The 19,761-nt window shown below is 50.5% G+C and overlaps 1 protein-coding gene across 1 annotated transcript in view; it reads right to left on the bottom strand.

The window, feature by feature from the left end:
• Window positions 1–1,449: 1,449 nt before the first annotated feature.
• The window catches only part of LOC149455060 (uncharacterized), a 90,380-nt gene continuing 72,068 nt past the window's right edge, over window positions 1,450–19,761 (bottom strand). The window contains 1 exon segment of the mRNA XM_089686691.1: window positions 1,450–4,380. Coding sequence (XP_089542817.1) covers window positions 1,591–4,380 — 2,790 coding nt within the window. The 3' untranslated portion in view covers window positions 1,450–1,590.

Raw genomic sequence — 19,761 nt, 5'->3', positions numbered from 1 at the left:
CAGGAGATGCCACCGAGTGCCGGCTGTCAGAGGACTCCACACAGAGGAGACGCCACCGAGTGCCGGCTGTCAGAGGATTCCACACACAGGAGACGCCACCGAGTGCCAGCTGTCAGAGGACTCCACACACAGGAGACGCCACTGAGTGCCGGCTGTCAGAGGACTCCACACACAGGAGACGCCACCGAGTGCCGGCTGTCAGACGACTCCACACACAGGAGACGCCCACGGACATGCGCCCAGGCACAATAGTAAATCCAGGTCATACAGTCTTTGTGAAGAACTCCCATTTCTGTGTTGTGTTCATCGATGCCAATATTCCTCCCATTCTAAGTCTTGGAGAGCAGCTCTCAGCCTTGGAGAATTAGCTCTCTTAAAGTTGAACGTTTTTATTCTCCCCGTATGTGCTCGCTGTTTACAGCTAACAATAAATGAAATCATGTTATGGTCACGGCTACCCAGATGTTCTATATATGGACATTCATAATAATCTCTGCATGGTTGGAGATGACCAGGTCCAGCAGAGCATAATTCCTAGTTGGGGCCCCTATGACCAGGTCCAGCAGAGCATCATTCCTAGTTGGGACCTTTTTGACACAGGTCCAGCAGAGCATCATTCCTAGTTGGGGCCTCTATGACCAGGTCCAGCAGAGCATCATTCCTAGTTGGGACCTCTATGACACTGGTCCAGCAGAGCATCATTCCTAGTTGGGGCCTCTATGACACAGGTCAAGCAGAGCATCATTCCTAGTTGGGGCCTCTATGACACAGGTCCAGCAGAGCATCATTGCTAGTTGGGGTCTCTATGACCAGGTCCAGCAGAGCATCATTCCTAGTTTGGCCCTCTATGACCAGGTCCAGCCGAGCATCATTCCTAGTTGGGGTTGGTTATTATCACTGTCCCCGCCCCTTCCATCTGTGGGAGGAGCGTAGTCTCCACCTCCTCATTAACACTGGGAGGCCTATAACAGACTCCAATGATGACCTTTGTAGTACCGCCCCCCATGTGCAGCTCCACCCATAATACTTCAACCTCATCACACTCTCCATCATCTAGGTCCTCTCACACTCGCTGAGATCACTTCTCACAGAGACAGACTCCACCCCCTTTCCTATTCCAGACAGATTCCACCCCCTTTCCTATTCCAGACTCCACCCCCTTTCCTATTTCCCCGTCACTCCGAAAGAGAACCTAGCCAGGAATATGAATGGCCCAGTCATGTGAGGAATGAAGCCAAGATTCAGCAATACCAATCCAATCCTAGTTCTCTTCATTCACCAAACCTTCCAACTCACCTATTGTGCTGGGCAGACTTCTGGCATTGGGGAACAAACACTTCCATTCACTGACACCTCCTTCATTCACTGACACCTTGTCCATTCCCTGACACCTCGTTCATTGACACCATTCCCTGACACCTTCATCCACTGACACTTTGTTCACACGGATTTTGTGTATTTTTTATTTTCATACAAATGGTACCAATTCCACTGGTTGTAACATGGGAACCTTCTTACCATCTGCCATAGCCCTCCCCCCATCTTTCCCCATTTCGCCCCCCAATAAGGACTGACCCCGGTCTGATCTGTCTACCACGATATAATCCCTGATGTACAGGAAGACAGGACTTCAGTGAGGGACATTTCCACCACAGGACAGGAAAGTGGCTTCTCCCCCGTGTGATATCTCTGATGTTTGTAAAGACTGCGAGTATATGAAAAACATTTCCCGCACTAAGGACAGGAATACGGCTTCCCTCCCGTGTGAGATCTCTGATGTCTGGAAAGATAGATCTTATAGGGAAAACATTTCCCGCACTCAGGACAAGAATATGGCTTCTCTCCTGTGTGAGATCTCTGATGTATGTTAAGTTTGGACTTATAGGAAAAACATTTCCCGCACTCAGGACAGGAATACGGCTTTTCCCTCGTGTGACATCTCTGATGTGTGTAAAGACTAGAATCATCTGAAAAACATTTCCCGCACTCAGGACAGGAAAGTGGCTTCTCCACCGTGTGAGACCTCTGATGTGTGTGAAGATAGGACTTCTGTGAAAAACATTTCCCGCACTCAGGACAGGAATACGGCTTCTCCTCCGTGTGAGACCTCTGATGTGTGTGAAGATGGAACTTCCGTGAAAAACATTTCCCGCACTCAGGACAGGAATACGGCTTCTCTCCCGTGTGAGATCTCTGATGTCTGGAAAGATAGGACTTATAGGAAAAACATTTCCCACACTCAGGACAGGAATATGGCTTCTCCCCTGTGTGAGACCTCTGATGTACGATAAGTGTTGATTTTGCTATAAAACATTTCCCACAGTCAGCACAGGAATACGGCTTCTCCCCCGTGTGAGACCTCTGATGTGTGAGAAGTGTTGATTTTTCTACAAAACATTTCCCGCACTCAGAACAAGAATACGGCTTTTCCCCCGTGTGAGATCTTATATGCACGTTTAGTTTAGATTTACGTTTGAAACATTTTCCGCACTCAGGACAGGAATACGGCTTCTCCCCCGTGTGAGATCTTTCATGACTATTAAGATTGTATTTATATTGGAAACATTTCCCGCACTCAGGACAGGAATATGGCTTCTCCCCCGTGTGAGATCTTTCATGCAAATTAAGATGGGATTTATAATGGAAACATTTCCCGCACTCAGGACAGGAATACAGCTTCTTCCGCGTATGAGATCTTATATGCTCCTCAAGAAGGGATTTATATTGGAAACATTTCCCACACTCAGGACAGGAACACGGCTTCTCTTCCATGTGACATCTTATATGCACATTAAGATCGGATTTATGACGGAAACATTTCCCGCACTCAGGACAGGAATGTGGCTTCTCCCCCGTATGAGACATCTGATGTACGGTAAGTGTTTGTTTTGTAGAAAAACATTTCCTGCACTCAGGACAGGAATACGGCTTCTCTCCCGCATGAGATCTCTGATGTCTGGAAAGATAGGACTTATAAGGAAAACATTTCCCACACTCAAGACAGGAATACGGCATCTCCCCCGGGTGAGACCTCTGATGTATGATAAGTGTTGATTTTTCTACAAAACATTTCCCGCACTCAGAACAGGAATACGGCTTCTCCCCCGTGTGAGACCTCTGATGTATGATAAGTGTTGATTTTTCTACAAAACATTTCCCGCACTCAGAACAAGAATACGGCTTTTCCCCCGTGTGAGATCTTATATGCACGTTTAGTTTAGATTTACGTTTGAAACATTTTCCGCACTCAGGACAGGAATACGGCTTCTCCCCCGTGTGAGATCTTTCATGACTATTAAGATTGTATTTATATTGGAAACATTTCCCGCACTCAGGACAGGAATATGGCTTCTCCCCCGTGTGAGATCTTTCATGCAAATTAAGATGGGATTTATAATGGAAACATTTCCCGCACTCAGGACAGGAATACAGCTTCTTCCGCGTATGAGATCTTATATGCTCCTCAAGAAGGGATTTATATTGGAAACATTTCCCACACTCAGGACAGGAACACGGCTTCTCTTCCATGTGACATCTTATATGCACATTAAGATCGGATTTATGACGGAAACATTTCCCGCACTCAGGACAGGAATGTGGCTTCTCCCCCGTATGAGACATCTGATGTACGGTAAGTGTTTGTTTTGTAGAAAAACATTTCCTGCACTCAGGACAGGAATACGGCTTCTCTCCCGCATGAGATCTCTGATGTCTGGAAAGATAGGACTTATAAGGAAAACATTTCCCACACTCAAGACAGGAATACGGCATCTCCCCCGGGTGAGACCTCTGATGTATGATAAGTGTTGATTTTTCTACAAAACATTTCCCGCACTCAGAACAGGAATACGGCTTCTCCCCCGTGTGAGACCTCTGATGTATGATAAGTGTTGATTTTTCTACAAAACATTTCCCACACTCAGAACAGGAATACGGCTTCTCCCCCGTGTGAGCTCTTATATGCACATTTAGATTAGATTTAAATTTGAAACATTTCCCGCACTCAGGACAGCAATACGGCTTCTCCCCCGTGTGAGATCTTATATGCACATTTAGTTTAGCTTTAAATTTGAAACATTTCCCGCACTCAGGACAGGAATACGGCTTCTCCCCCGTGTGAGTTCTTATATGATCCTTAAGAACGGATTTATATTGGAAACATTTCCCACACTCAGGACAGGAGAACCTCTTCCCTATTGGAAGGCCAGCCAGGTCCCGCACAGTCTGAGGTTCCTCAGGATATAAAGAATCCGATGGTCCATCTACACTGGGTGGTGCCGGATGGACATTGGAGGGAGCCGGGTTTTCTCCTGGACTATACTGTGTGATGTCCTCATCTTCTACTTTCCAGTCTGGAGACAAAGTGAGACAATCCTCGGAGGTTTTCCTCATCTCCCGGCCATGGACTAAAATACAAAGACAAAGAGGATTACTAGACAGGAGCTGATTGGTTCCCCCAAACCAGGACTCCACCCACATCAGGCAGCTTGGTCTCTGAGGAGCTTACAATTCCACCCTCAAGGGAATTAGGAAATGGCTCCTCTGATCTCCTACCAGGTCATTTCTTTATTCATGGACCTTAGTCAGAGAGTGAGGAAACAACCAGAACTGTCTTTTATAGGAGGGACAGTGATGAGGGGATTATAGGACGAGAGATGAAGACTGGACTGATCCTGAAGACCACCATCATTGGGGTATTGAGTCCTCCCTCATCCTGAAGACCACCATCATTGGGGTATTGACTCCTCCCTCATCCTGACCCTGAAGACCACCATCATTGGGGTATTGACTCCTCTCCCATCCTGAGAACCACCATCATTGGGGTATTGACTCCTCCCTCATCCTGAAGACCACCATCATTGGGGTATTGACTCCTCCCTCATCCTGACCTTGAAGACCACCATCATTGGGGTATTGACTCCTCTCCCATCCTGAAGACCACCATCATTGGGGTATTGACTCCTCCATCATCCTGAAGACCACCATCATTGGGGTATTGACTCCTCCCTCATCCTGACCCTGAAGACCACCATCATTGGGGTATTGAATCTTCCCTCATCCTGAAGACCACCATCATTGGGGTATTGACTCCTCCCTCATCCTGAAGACCACTATCATTCGTGTATTGACTCCTCCCTCATCCTGACCCTGAAGACCACCATCATTGGGGTATTGACTCCTCCCTCATCCTGAAGACCACCGTCATGGGGGTATGGACCTCTCCACCATCCTGACCCTGAAGACCACCATCATTGGGGTAATGATTCCTCCCCCATCCTGCTCCTGAAGACCACCGTCATTGGGGTATTGACTCCTCCCTGATCCTGAAGACCACCATCATTGGGGTATTGACTCTTCCCTCATCCTGACCCTGAAGACCACCATCATTGGGGTTGTCACAGACTGCCAGTGCCTCTCCCATCCCCCGCCATATCCCTCCACCCCTCCCTTCCTCCTTGTACATTAGAAGGTCTGTGGGGCTTCCATGGACAGGGCTGGGCCAGCCGTTGCCGAGGCAACCTAGCCGCGTCCCACATGATCTTCAAGAGACCCACACAGGAAGCAGCCTTCCCTTTTGTTCCTGGCCATGTGGGTAGAATCATCCTGCTCCCAGAAAGATGTTGGGAGGCTCGGGTGAGGGGGACCGAGCCTCCCCAGCCATCCCCCCGCGCACTCTGCAGACCCCCAAAAGGTCAGGACTGCAGCCCTCTACAATACCCCAGGGTTGGGAGTCTCCACAGCTCTGCATGAGCCTTCTCCTCAAAGGTCAGACCCCACAACTGAGACCCTGCCAGTCTGTAAGCCTGTCTACTGAGCACCCTTGCACCCTTCCTGCTGCTGAGTGCCCTGGGAGCTGTGGCTGAGGGACCCTGTACACTATCCATGGCTGCGTGTCCCTGGAGGCTGTCTGCTGCTGAGTGCCCTGGGAGCTGCTGCTGTCTGCTGATCGCTGGTTGTCCCTGGAACGCTGACCGCTGGTCGTCCCTGTCTGGAGCCGCCTGCCGCTGAGGGTCTACAAGCTGCTTACCGTGAGTGTGCTGAACTGTTCCTGTTGTGCGCACTGACCACCCGTGTCCTGAACTGTTCCTGTTGTGCGCACTTACCACCCGTGTCCTGAACTGTTCCTGCTGTGCGCACTGACCACCCGTGTCCTGAACTGTTCCTGCTGTGCGCACTGACCACCCGTGTCCTGAACTGTTCCTGCTGTGCGCACTGACCACCCGTGTCCTGAACAGTTCCTGCTGTGCGCACTGACCACCCGTGTCCTGAACTGTTCCTGCTGTGCACACTGACCACCCGTGTCCTGAACTGTTCCTGCTGTGCGCACTGACCACCCGTGTCCTGAACAGTTCCTGCTGTGTGCACTGACCACCCGTGTCCTGAACTGTTCCTGTTGTGCGCACTGACCACCCGTGTCCTGAACTGTTCCTGTTGTGTGCACCGACCACCCATGTTCTGAACTGTCCCCGATGTGTGCACCGACCACCCGTGTTCCAAACCGCCCCGCTGTGTGTGCACTGATCACCCATGTCCTGGTGGCATGCCCAGAGTATAGCTACCTGTGGTGCCCCTGAGTGCTTGAGCCATCGCTACCTGTTGAGTCCCTGTGAACCCAATGACCCTAGAAAGCTGGGTGGGAGCTGTGCTGTGGCCAGCCTCCACAGCTAGAGTCCCGTTGAGTCCCCAAGGCCCCTGCCCAGTGGTAGGTTGCCGCCTGTTGCCTGAAGCCCCTGCCCAGTAGTAGGTTGCCGTCTGTTGCCCGAGACCCCTGTCCAGTGGTAGGTTGCCGTCTGTTGCCCGAGTCTCCTGCCCAGTGGTAGGTTGCCGCATGTTGCCCGAGGCCCCTGCCCAGTGGTAGGTTGCCGCCTGTTGCCCGAGGCCCCTGCCCAGTGGTAGGTTGCCATCTGTTGCCCGAGTCTTCTGCCCAGTGGTAGGTTGCCGCCTGTTGCCCGAGTCTTCTGCCCAGTGGTAGGTTGCCGTCTGTTGCCCGAGGCCCCTGCCCAGTGGTAGGTTGCCATCTGTTGCCCGAGACCCCTGCCCAGTGGTAGGTTGCCGTCTGTTGCCCGAGTCCCCTGCCCAGTGGTAGGTTGCCGTCTGTTGCCCGAGTCTTCTGCCCAGTGGTAGGTTGCCGTCTGTTGCCCGAGGCCCCTGCCCAGTGGTAGGTTGCCATCTGTTGCCCGAGACCCCTGCCCAGTGGTAGGTTGCCGTCTGTTGCCCGAGTCCCCTGCCCAGTGGTAGGTTCCCACCTGTTGCCCGAGTCTCCAATCCGCTGTCCAATCACGGAGGGAGCTCGGTTGAGGCCCCAAGTCGAGGGGGGGAGATTGCCTGCCTGTCGCTGAATACCCCCCCCCCCCCCCCCCGTGCCTGGAATAGTCCCTGGTTTGCGCACACATCACGCTTCCTGCCATTTCCCTGTTGAGTGTCTGTCAATTTGTTGCTTCAATAAAGTTTGTGTGTTCCCCATCTTCTCCGTGTGCTCTGTTCTGCCTACGCTTCTGTTACAGGGGTATTGACTCCTCCCCCATCCTGAAGACCACCCTCATTGGGGTATTGACTCTTCCCTCATCCTGACCCTGATGACCACCATCATTGGGATATTGACTCCTCCCTCATCCTGAAGACCACCATCACTGGGGTATTGACTCCTCCCTCATCCTGACCCTGAAGACTACAATCATTGGGGTATTGACTCCTCCCTCATCCTGAAGACCACCATCATTGGGATATTGGCTCCTCCCTCATCCTGACCCTGAAGACCACCATCATTGGGGTATTTGCTCCTCCCTCATCCTGACCCTGAAGACCACCATCATTGGGGTATTGACTACTCCCTCATCCTGAAGACCACCATCATTGGGGTATTGACTCCTCCCTCATCCTGAAGACCACCCTCATTGGGGTATTGACTCCTCCCTCATTATCACTTTCTGGTTGGAGGATGTTATCACATTATTATCACCATGTAAAAGTCTGTGCTCCAATCACATCATCCGATATAAAATGTCCAGCTGGGAGGAAATGGGGGGAACAAAAGAGTATCCAGATTATGTGTATATATAGCAGTGGGGGGAGGGGGAGAGCAGGGGTCAGGAGTATGTAACGTACAACATGGAGTATATAGTGCAAGGGTCAGGAGGATGGAATGTACAACATAGAGTATATAGTGCAGGGGTCAGGAGGATGGAATGTACAACACGGAGTATATAGTGCAGGGGTCAGGAGTATGTAACGTACAACATGGAGTATATAGTGCAGGGGTCAGCAGTATGTAATGTACAACATAGAGTATATAGTGCAGGGGTCAGGAGGATGGAATGTACAACACGGAGTATATAGTGCAGGGGTCAGGAGTATGTAACGTACAACATGGAGTATATAGTGCAGGGGTCAGCAGTATGTAATGTACAACATAGAGTATATAGTGCAGGGGTCAGGAGTATGTAATGTACAACATGGAGTATATAGTGCAGGGGTCAGGAGTATGGAATGTACAACACAGAGTATATAGTGCAGGGGTCAGGAGTATGTAACGTACAACATGGAGTCTATAGTGCAGGGGTCAGCAGTATGTAATGTACAACATAGAGTATATAGTGCAGGGGTCAGGAGTATGGAATGTACAACATGGAGTATATAGTGCAGGGGTCAGGAGTATGGAATGTACAACACAGAGTATATAGTGCAGGGGTCAGGAGTATGTAATGTACAACACGGAGTATATAGCGCAGGGGTCAGGAGTATGTAATGTACAACACAGAGTATATAGCGCAGGGGTCAGGAGTATGTAATGTACAACACGGAGTATATAGTGCAGGGGTCAGGAGTATGGAATGTACAAGTTATATAGTATAAGGGTCAGGACTCTCAGTATTAGTATTCTGTAATCAGTGGAAGCTGACAGAGGGGAGGCGGGGGACGTAGTATACTTGGACAGAGGGGTGGCGGTGGACGTGGCATACCCGGACAGAGGGGTGGCGGGGGACGTGGTATACTTGGACACAGTTCCCCACACACGGCTAATGTGTAAGGTAAAGTCTATGGGCTGGAAAAATCTGAATATAAATGAAAACTGGCTGAAAGATCGTATTCAGAGAGTAGTGGTTAATGATTCATACTCTGCATGGTCTGGGGGTGTCAGTGGTGTACCCCAAGGGTCAGTGTTATTAGTGGGGTACCCCAAGGCTCAGTGTCGGGACCCTTACTTATTAATATATTTATGCTGCGCTCCCCACAACCTCACTAACACCCCCTTCCCTCTCTCTGACCACAACCTGATCACCTTCTCTATCTCCTCGTCCTCCAACGTCTACCCCTCCAAATGTCACACTACTACCAGCCGTAACCTCCGCAACCTTAACCCTGCCCCCCTCCACTCTGCAGCTGATCAACTCCATGACAGCATCCTCCCCCTGTCCTGCCCCGACTTGGCTATGACTGCCTACAACAATGCGCTCTCAACAGCCCTTGACTCACTAGCCCCTTTAACCACACGCAACATCAGACCCCGACCGCTCCAGCCCTGAAGACTGATCACACCAAAACCCTCAAACGACACAGTCGTGCCCTGGAGCGACTATGGCGCAAAACCAAATCCCAACAAGCCTTCACCCGCTACAAATCTGCCTTCCACACCTACACCTCCTCCCTCCACGCAGCCAAACAAGCCTACTTCCTGACCCTCATCAAGGCCTTCTCCTCCAATCCTCGCCGACTCTTCTCCACCTTCAACTCTCTACTCTCGCCACCCCCACCTCCACCCAGCACCTCACTCACTGCCCTTGAGATTGCCAATCACTTCAAAAACAAGATTGACACAATTCGCAAGGACATTTCCACAACTCACACGCCCTCTCAACCTGTCCCCTCTCACACAGCTACCCCCTCATCCCCCCTCTCCCTCAACATAACCCACAGGGACTTCGTCGCTGCTCAAACTCTCTCCAACCCCCTTCACCCTCACACAGCTACCCCCTCATCACCCCTCTCCCATGGCCCCACCACTGCTCTGACCCCCACTTCCACCCCACCCTACATTCCTCATACTGAAGCTCCCCCAACACTCCGACTCTTTGACCTTATTACCATCAAGGAAGCCTCCAAGATCCTCTCTGATGCCCGCCTCACCACCTGCCCCCTCGACCCTATCCCCTCACAACTCCTATGACCTCCCTCCCCCTCCATCCTACGCTCCCTCACCCACATCTTTAATCTCTCCCTCTCCTCCGGCACTTTCCCCTCCCCTCTGAAACATGCACACATCACCCCCATACTTAAAAAGCCCTCCCTGGACCCCAATGACCCGAACAACCTCAGACCCATCTCCCATTTACATCTAAACTCCTCGAGCGCCTAGTCTACACCCGCCTAAGCTCTCACCTCAACGACAACAACCTCCTCGATCCCCTACAGTCTGGCTTCTGTCCCCTACACTCCACCGAAACTGCCTTACTCAAACTCTCCAACGACCTGCTAACCTCCAAAGCTAATGGCCATTATTCAGTGCTCCTACTCCTTGACCTCTCTGCGGCCTTCGACACAGTTGACCACCCCCTCCTCCTCAAAATACTACACTCCCTCAGCCTCAGAGATTCTGCTCTCTCCTGGCTCTCATCTTACCTGTCACAACGCTCTTTCAGCGTTACCTATAATGCTACCACCTCCCCCTCACTCCCCCTCTCTGTTGGGGTCCCTCAAGGCTCCGTCCTTGGGCCCCTTCTCTTCTCCATCTACACCTCCTCCCTTGGCCAACTCATACACTCTCACGGCTTCAACTACCACCTCTATGCCGACGACACACAAATCTATCTCTCAACCCCCCACCTCACCCCCTCGGTCTCCGCCCCCCACCTCACCCCCTCGATCTCCACCCCCCACCTCACCCCCTCGGTCTCCGCCCGAATCACACACCTACTGAGCGACATATCAGATTGGATGTCGCTCCACTTCCTTAAACTGAATCTCTCCAAAACCGAGTTTTTTGTCTCCCCCCCAGCCCGAACCCCACCCCCCATTGACTTCTCCATCACATCCAACAACGCTACCATCAAACCCGCCCTGCAGGCCAGAGTACTGGGTGTCATTCTGGACTCCAACCTATCCTTCCAGCCCCAAGTCCAATCTTTAACAAACTCGTGCAGACTCCACCTCCGCAACATGCAGACTCCACCTCCGCAACAAGCAGACTCCACCTCCGCAACAAGCAGACTACACCGCCGCAACATCGCCAAAATCCGCACGTTCCTAACCCCAGAAACCACTAAACAGCTCATCCACTCCCTCATCATATCACGACTCGACTACTGCAACTCCCTCCTCACTGGCCTGCCTCGCCGCTGGCTATCCCTGCTTCAGTCCATCCTGAATACGGCTGCCAGACTCATCCACCTTTCCAACCGCTCCATCTCCGCCACCCCCCTCTGCCAATCCCTCCACCCCCCTCTGCCAATCCCTCCACCCCCCTCTGCCAATCCCTCCACTTGCCTCCACCCCCCTCTGCCAATCCCTCCACTTGCCTCCACCCCCCTCTGCCAATCCCTCCACTGGCTTCCGATTGCGCAACGGATCAAATTCAAAATCCTAACACTGACGTACAAAGCTGTCCACCATACTGCCCCGAACTACATCACTGACCTAATATCCAAGTACCGCCCAGCACGCACACTCCGCTCCTCACAAGACCTCCTTCTCTCTAGTTCCCTAGTCTCCTCCTCCCATGCCCGCCTCCAGGACTTCTCCAGGGTGTCACCCATCCTCTGGAACTCCCTGCCCCAACCCATCAGATTATCACCTACTCTTCTCTCCTTTAGGCGCACCCTGAAAACCCATCTCTTCAGGGAAGCCTACCCCACCCCCTGCTAACTTGCCGACCTCCTCCACTCTTCCTACCACTCCATCCCCCTCAGCTATCTCCTCCTGTGCCACCATCCCCCCCTCCTAGATTGTAAGCTCCAAAGAGCAGGGCCCTCGATCCCCTCATGTATCACATTGTATTGGTATTGTTCTGTCACATGTTCTGTCCCCCTCTGTAATGTACAGCGCTGAGCGAACTATTGGTGCTTTATAAATACTGTATAATAATAATAAACAATATAGGGTCTGATATTAAAAATCCCAATACATAAGGGGGGATATGATCACCATGTATAATACATAAGGGGGGATATGATCTCCATGTATAATACATAAGGGGGGGATATGATCTCCATGTATAATACATAAGGGGGGATATGATCTCCATGTATAATACATAAGGGGGGATATGATCTCCATGTATAATACATAAGGGGGGATATGATCTCCATGTATAATACATAAGGGGGGATATGATCTCCATGTATAATACATAAGGGGGATATGATCACCATGTATAATACATAAGGGGGGATATGATCTCCATGTATAATACATAAGGGGGGATATGATTAGAGATGAGCGAATCGAAGTATCCGAAGTGGAATTCGAGTCGAATATCGGAAAAATTTCGATTCGTGCCGAATCCGAAAAACAGCCTAATTCGGACGCGCGAATCGAAATTTTTCCGAAAATGGCGGCTGACATGTGCGGCGACGGAGCGGGGATGTCGGGGAAGGCGCGCAGACAAGGCGCGCTGCCCCATAATGCATTCCTCAACGACATGTGATCGCATCAGCCAATCAGCAGCCAGCCAGCCAGCACTGTGTAATGGTCGAGGTATATATAGCGGCCATTTTGGAAATCTTCATTTGCCTGCAGTCATTGAACAGAGGCAGACCGCTCTGTACTAGGGACAGGGACAGAGTTAGGGCCACAGAAACGAGAATTGGGGACAGAGAGAAGTTACTTAGGGACAGAGAACCATTACTCAGGGACACAGACTTGTTAATGAGGGCCACAGAATCGTTATTTAGGGACAAAGAAACGCTAGTTAGGGCCACAGAATTCATACTCAGGGACAGACAGAATTTTCACTCAGTGCCAGAGAATTGTTACTTAGGGCCACAGAAACGTTATTAGGGCCACAGAATTTTTACTCAGGGACAGACAGAATTGTTACTGAGTGCCAGAGAATTCTTACTCAGGGCCACAGAATTCATTCTCAGGGACAGACAGAATTGTTACTCAGGGACAGACAGAATTGTTACTGAGTGCCAGAGAATTGTTACTCAGGGACAGACAGAATTGTTACTGAGTGCCAGAGAATTGTTACTCAGGGACAGACAGAATTGTTACTGAGTGCCAGAGAATTGTTACTCACACAGACACAAAATTGTTACTTGCACAGACACAGAATTGTTACTCGCACAGACACAGAATTGTTACTGAGTGCCAGAGAATTGTTACTCAGGGACAGACAGAATTGTTACTGAGTGCCAGAGAATTGTTACTCAGGGACAGACAGAATTGTTACTGAGTGCCAGAGAATTGTTACTCAGGGACAGACAGAATTGTTACTGAGTGCCAGAGAATTGTTACTCAGGGACAGACAGAATTGTTACTGAGTGCCAGAGAATTGTTACTCGCACAGACACAAAATTGTTACTTGCACAGACACAGAATTGTTACTCGCACAGACACAGAATTGTTACTCAGGGCCACAGAATTCATACTCAGGGACAGACAGAATTGTTACTGAGTGCCAGAGAATTGTTACTCAGGGACAGACAGAATTGTTACTGAGTGCCAGAGAATTGTTACTCAGGGACAGACAGAATTGTTACTGAGTGCCAGAGAATTGTTACTCGCACAGACACAAAATTGTTACTTGCACAGACACAGAATTGTTACTCGCACAGACACAGAATTGTTACTCAGGGCCACAGAATTCATACTCAGGGACAGACAGAATTGTTACTGAGTGCCAGAGAATTGTTACTCAGGGACAGACAGAATTGTTACTGAGTGCCAGAGAATTGTTACTCGCACAGACACAAAATTGTTACTTGCACAGACACAGAATTGTTACTCGCACAGACACAGAATTGTTACTCAGGGCCACAGAATTCATACTCAGGGACAGACAGAATTGTTACTGAGTGCCAGAGAATTGTTACTCGCACAGACACAAAATTGTTACTTGCACAGACACAGAATTGTTACTCGCACAGACACAGAATTGTTACTGAGTGCCAGAGAATTGTTACTCAGGGACAGACAGAATTGTTACTGAGTGCCAGAGAATTGTTACTCAGGGACAGACAGAATTGTTACTGAGTGCCAGAGAATTGTTACTCAGGGACAGACAGAATTGTTACTGAGTGCCAGAGAATTGTTACTCAGGGACAGACAGAATTGTTACTGAGTGCCAGAGAATTGTTACTCGCACAGACACAAAATTGTTACTTGCACAGACACAGAATTGTTACTCGCACAGACACAGAATTGTTACTGAGTGCCAGAGAATTGTTACTCAGGGACAGACAGAATTGTTACTGAGTGCCAGAGAATTGTTACTCAGGGACAGACAGAATTGTTACTGAGTGCCAGAGAATTGTTACTCAGGGACAGACAGAATTGTTACTGAGTGCCAGAGAATTGTTACTCGCACAGACACAAAATTGTTACTTGCACAGACACAGAATTGTTACTCGCACAGACACAGAATTGTTACTCAGGGCCACAGAATTCATTCTCAGGGACAGACAGAATTGTTACTGAGTGCCAGAGAATTGTTACTCAGGGACAGACAGAATTGTTACTGAGTGCCAGAGAATTGTTACTCAGGGACAGACAGAATTGTTACTGAGTGCCAGAGAATTGTTACTCGCACAGACACAAAATTGTTACTTGCACAGACACAGAATTGTTACTCGCACAGACACAGAATTGTTACTCAGGGCCACAGAATTCATACTCAGGGACAGACAGAATTGTTACTGAGTGCCAGAGAATTGTTACTCAGGGACAGACAGAATTGTTACTGAGTGCCAGAGAATTGTTACTCAGGGACAGACAGAATTGTTACTGAGTGCCAGAGAATTGTTACTCGCACAGACACAAAATTGTTACTTGCACAGACACAGAATTGTTACTCGCACAGACACAGAATTGTTACTCAGGGCCACAGAATTCATACTCAGGGACAGACAGAATTGTTACTGAGTGCCAGAGAATTGTTACTCAGGGACAGACAGAATTGTTACTGAGTGCCAGAGAATTGTTACTCAGGGACAGACAGAATTGTTACTGAGTGCCAGAGAATTGTTACTCGCACAGACACAAAATTGTTACTTGCACAGACACAGAATTGTTACTCGCACAGACACAGAATTGTTACTCAGGGCCACAGAATTCATACTCAGGGACAGACAGAATTGTTACTGAGTGCCAGAGAATTGTTACTCGCACAGACACAAAATTGTTACTTGCACAGACACAGAATTGTTACTCGCACAGACACAGAATTGTTACTGAGTGCCAGAGAATTGTTACTCAGGGACAGACAGAATTGTTACTGAGTGCCAGAGAATTGTTACTCAGGGACAGACAGAATTGTTACTGAGTGCCAGAGAATTGTTACTCAGGGACAGACAGAATTGTTACTGAGTGCCAGAGAATTGTTACTCAGGGACAGACAGAATTGTTACTGAGTGCCAGAGAATTGTTACTCGCACAGACACAAAATTGTTACTTGCACAGACACAGAATTGTTACTCGCACAGACACAGAATTGTTACTCAGGGCCACAGAATTCATACTCAGGGACAGACAGAATTGTTACTGAGTGCCAGAGAATTGTTACTCAGGGACAGACAGAATTGTTACTGAGTGCCAGAGAATTGTTACTCAGGGACAGACAGAATTGTTACTGAGTGCCAGAGAATTGTTACTCGCACAGACACAAAATTGTTACTTGCACAGACACAGAATTGTTACTCGCACAGACACAGAATTGTTACTGAGTGCCAGAGAATTGTTACTCAGGGACAGACAGAATTGTTACTGAGTGCCAGAGAATTGTTACTCAGGGACAGACAGAATTGTTACTGAGTGCCAGAGAATTGTTACTCAGGGACAGACAGAATTGTTACTGAGTGCCAGAGAATTGTTACTCGCACAGACACAAAATTGTTACTTGCACAGACACAGAATTGTTACTCGCACAGACACAGAATTGTTACTCAGGGCCACAGAATTCATACTCAGGGACAGACAGAATTGTTACTGAGTGCCAGAGAATTGTTACTCAGGGACAGACAGAATTGTTACTGAGTGCCAGAGAATTGTTACTCAGGGACAGACAGAATTGTTACTGAGTGCCAGAGAATTGTTACTCGCACAGACACAAAATTGTTACTTGCACAGACACAGAATTGTTACTCGCACAGACACAGAATTGTTACTCGCACAGACACAGAATTGTTACTCAGGGCCACAGAATTCATACTCAGGGACAGACAGAATTGTTACTGAGTGCCAGAGAATTGTTACTCAGGGACACCTAATCGTTGAATTAAATAGTATGTCAGACAACATGCAGAGGAGTGGCAGAGGAGGCAATGTTTTAGGAGCGAGCAGACGTGGCAGCAGAGGAAGGGGTCGAGGCAGCAGTATTCGCAGCCAGAGGCCAGTGCTCCCGGTGTCATCCAGCGGTCGTGTCTCCACCGACAACCCTGCCGTCATTGATTGGTTGGCTCGGTCGTCTTCCTCTTCCCAGGTCACCTCTGACACCTACAGCCAACGGTCGGTGGGTACGTCAGACACAACCGTTAGTTGGCATGGCCCGGGAGCAAGCCCACTGAAATCACGTGTCCTCTACCTGCCCCTGTCCTTTGCTGTTCCCTCACCAAGCGAAGTATCGCATGCTGTGGGCTCAGCCCCACTGTACAGTGAGGAAGAGCTAACAGAGGGCGGTCAGGAACGGGGGGAGACATCGGCCTTTTCAGCAGCCAAGCGAACAAGTACTGGCGAGGAGAGTGGCTCGGTAGCCGGTCTAGAGACAGGTCTGTCTCCTGACCCAGACGCAGCCGAGGGGGCTAGTAGTGAGGCGGAGACCCTACTTGATGATGAGGAGGTTGATCGCACTTGGCAGCCTCGTCGTCATCAGGCAATTTCTTCCGCATCATCAGGAGAAGAGGGTGGCAGCTTGGCAGCGAGCAAAACAGTCGGTGGGTTGCCCAGGAGACAGCAGCAGGGTCGCATCAGTGTCAGTGGAGCCAAACGTCCACGGAGTAGAGCACCAGCTCCACTGCAGCCTACCACCACGGCCAGTAGTGGTGCCGGTGCGCACGGAGGAAGTAGCAGTCAGCCAGTGAAGAGTAGCGGGGGCAAAGTTTCCTACTCGGTGGTGTGGCAATTTTTCCTCAAGCCGCCCGAGGAAGTAAACGTAGCCGTATGTCGACTATGTGGCCAGAAATGCAAGCGTGGCCAGGGGGCCCATGTTGGGACTACAGCGTTGCGTCAGCATATGCAGCGTCACCATTCGGTGGCCTGGGAAAACCGTGATAAACATACGGCGGTTCTGCCTGCCCCAGCCCCCGCTCCATCACCCGCTCCGTTACTTGCTCCGTCACCCGACGTCGTCAATCGCCCTCTATCAGCCAGTCAAGGCTCCAACACCTCTGCTGAGGGGAGTTGTCGCTCGTTGGCATCTTCCGCTCGTTCAGATGCTCCTTCTCCTGCTACTCCTCTTCTCGGATTCCGTCAACAGTCTTTCTTGGAATCCGTATCCAAGAGACAACAGTTTGCGAGCACGCACCCGACGGTGCAAAAGCTGAACGTCCTCCTGTCCAAGTTGCTGGTGCTGCAGTCCCTCCCTTTCCAACTGGTGGACTCAGCACCTTTCCGAGAAATGATGGCTTGTGCCGCGCCGCGGTGGAGAGTGCCAAGCCGTCATTTCTTTGCCCAAAAGGCAGTGCCAGCCCTGCATTCACATGTAGAAGAGATGGTGGGCCAGTCTTTGAGCATGTCGGTCTCTGCCAAAGTGCACGGCAGCGCCGACGTGTGGAGCTGTAACTACGGTCAGGGACAGTACATGTCATTTACGGCCCACTGGGTGAACGTGGTGCCGGCACAGCCGCACCAGCAACTTGGACAGGTCACGACGCTTTTGCCTCCACGTTTGCACGTCCTTGGTCCAGCAAGCATGTCCGCCTCTACCACCTCTTTTTCCGCCGTGTCCTCAGCCGCCACCCCCGTGCCAAGTCCCATTACCCGACCGGCATATCACATGTGCAGGGCGCAACGGTGTCACGCTGTGCTGCACCTGGTATGCCTTGGCGAACGTAGTCACACAGGGGAGGAACTGCTGAGTGTAATGAACAGAGAAATCGACAGATGGCTGTCTCCGCGCAAACTAAAAATCGGAACCATGTTGACTGACAACGGAAAGAACATGGTGTCTGCTCTGCGTCAAGGAAGGTTGTGCCATGCGCCATGCATGGCTCACGTGTTCAATCTGGTTGTCAAGCGGTTCCTAAAATCCACCATCCCACTGCAAGACATCCTTAAAATGTCACGTAAACTGTGCATGCATTTCAGCCATTCCTACACCGCAAAGAACACCCTCATTGAGCTGCAGCGGCAGAACGGAATTCCACAGCATCGCCTGATCTGCGACGTTGCAACAAGGTGGAATTCAACCCTACACATGTTAGACCGCCTTTACGAGCAGCGAAAGGCCATCACCGATTTCCTGATGTTACAAGCGGATAAAGGTACTCCCCTGTGTAACTTAGATGTCAGCCATTGGCAGCTCATGCGTGACACCTGCCGCTTGCTCAGGCCCTTTGAGGAGGCCACGCTATTCGTGAGTCGGCAGGACTATGGGATGAACGACGTCATTCCTCTGTTGCACGTCCTGGAACAAATGCTGTTAACAATGGCTGGTCAGGGTGCGGTAGACGTGGCGCACAGATCTCAACGCCACATGACCCCTGTGGGGGCAGGACAGGAAGAAGAGGAGGAGGTAGAGGAGGACATTTGTGCTCAGGAATTATTGAGTGAAATGGGTGGTTTTTCCACTCAGCGGACAGGAGTGGAGGAGCAGGAGCATCTGGTAGAGGAGGAGGAGGAGGAGACAGAGGACCCAGACGCACCGTGGCAGTATGCTGTGGAGATGGAGGCAGGGAGTCCCTCGCATTCCTTGGCACAAATGGCCCATAGCATGCTCGGTTGCTTGCGTAGCGACAGCCGAATAATAACCATCAGACAGAGGGATGACTTTTGGCTGTCCACCTTGTTGGACCCTCGCTACCGGTCCAAAATGGTGGCCTTTTTCACACCTGCTGAGAGGGAGGCCAAAATTACGTACTATAAAAACCACCTATGTAGTCAGTTGGTCTCTGCCTTTGTGCGCCAACGTCCATCCTCAGACACTGTGGGCCCTGTGCGCTCGCGTTCCGCTGGCATGGCAGCAGGGGAGGGGTGGGGTGGTAGGAGCAGTGGCAGCTCCACCAGCAGTGGCTGCCTCAGTCTGCAGTCGATGATGAGTAGCTTTCTTCACCAGCGCAGTGAGGAAACTACTAACCAGCCGCAGCAGCAGCAGCAGCATCAGGTGGACCTGGAGCAGGAGCTCAAACAACAGGCTTGGGCCTACTTGGACAGCACCCTGCCAACCGAGGTAGACAATCCCCTTGACTACTGGGCAACGAAACTTGACCTTTGGCCCCAACTAGCTGAATTTGCCCTTGAAAGGCTGTCATGCCCGGCCAGTAGCGTGGCATCGGAGCGCGTGTTTAGTGCGGCAGGAGGTATTGTAACTCCGCGGAGGACACGACTGTCCACCCAAAGTGTGGAGAGACTCACGTTTGTGAAAATGAATCAGGCGTGGATTAGTCTGGATTT

The sequence above is a fragment of the Staurois parvus genome, unplaced genomic scaffold (genome assembly GCF_062004578.1).
Source record: "Staurois parvus isolate SC_StPar_1 unplaced genomic scaffold, SC_StPar_1.0 ptg000407l, whole genome shotgun sequence".
Classification (NCBI taxonomy): Eukaryota; Metazoa; Chordata; class Amphibia; order Anura; family Ranidae; genus Staurois; species Staurois parvus.
Note: the sequence above shows the minus strand (reverse complement) of the source record. Positions and strands in the feature narration are given on the sequence as shown.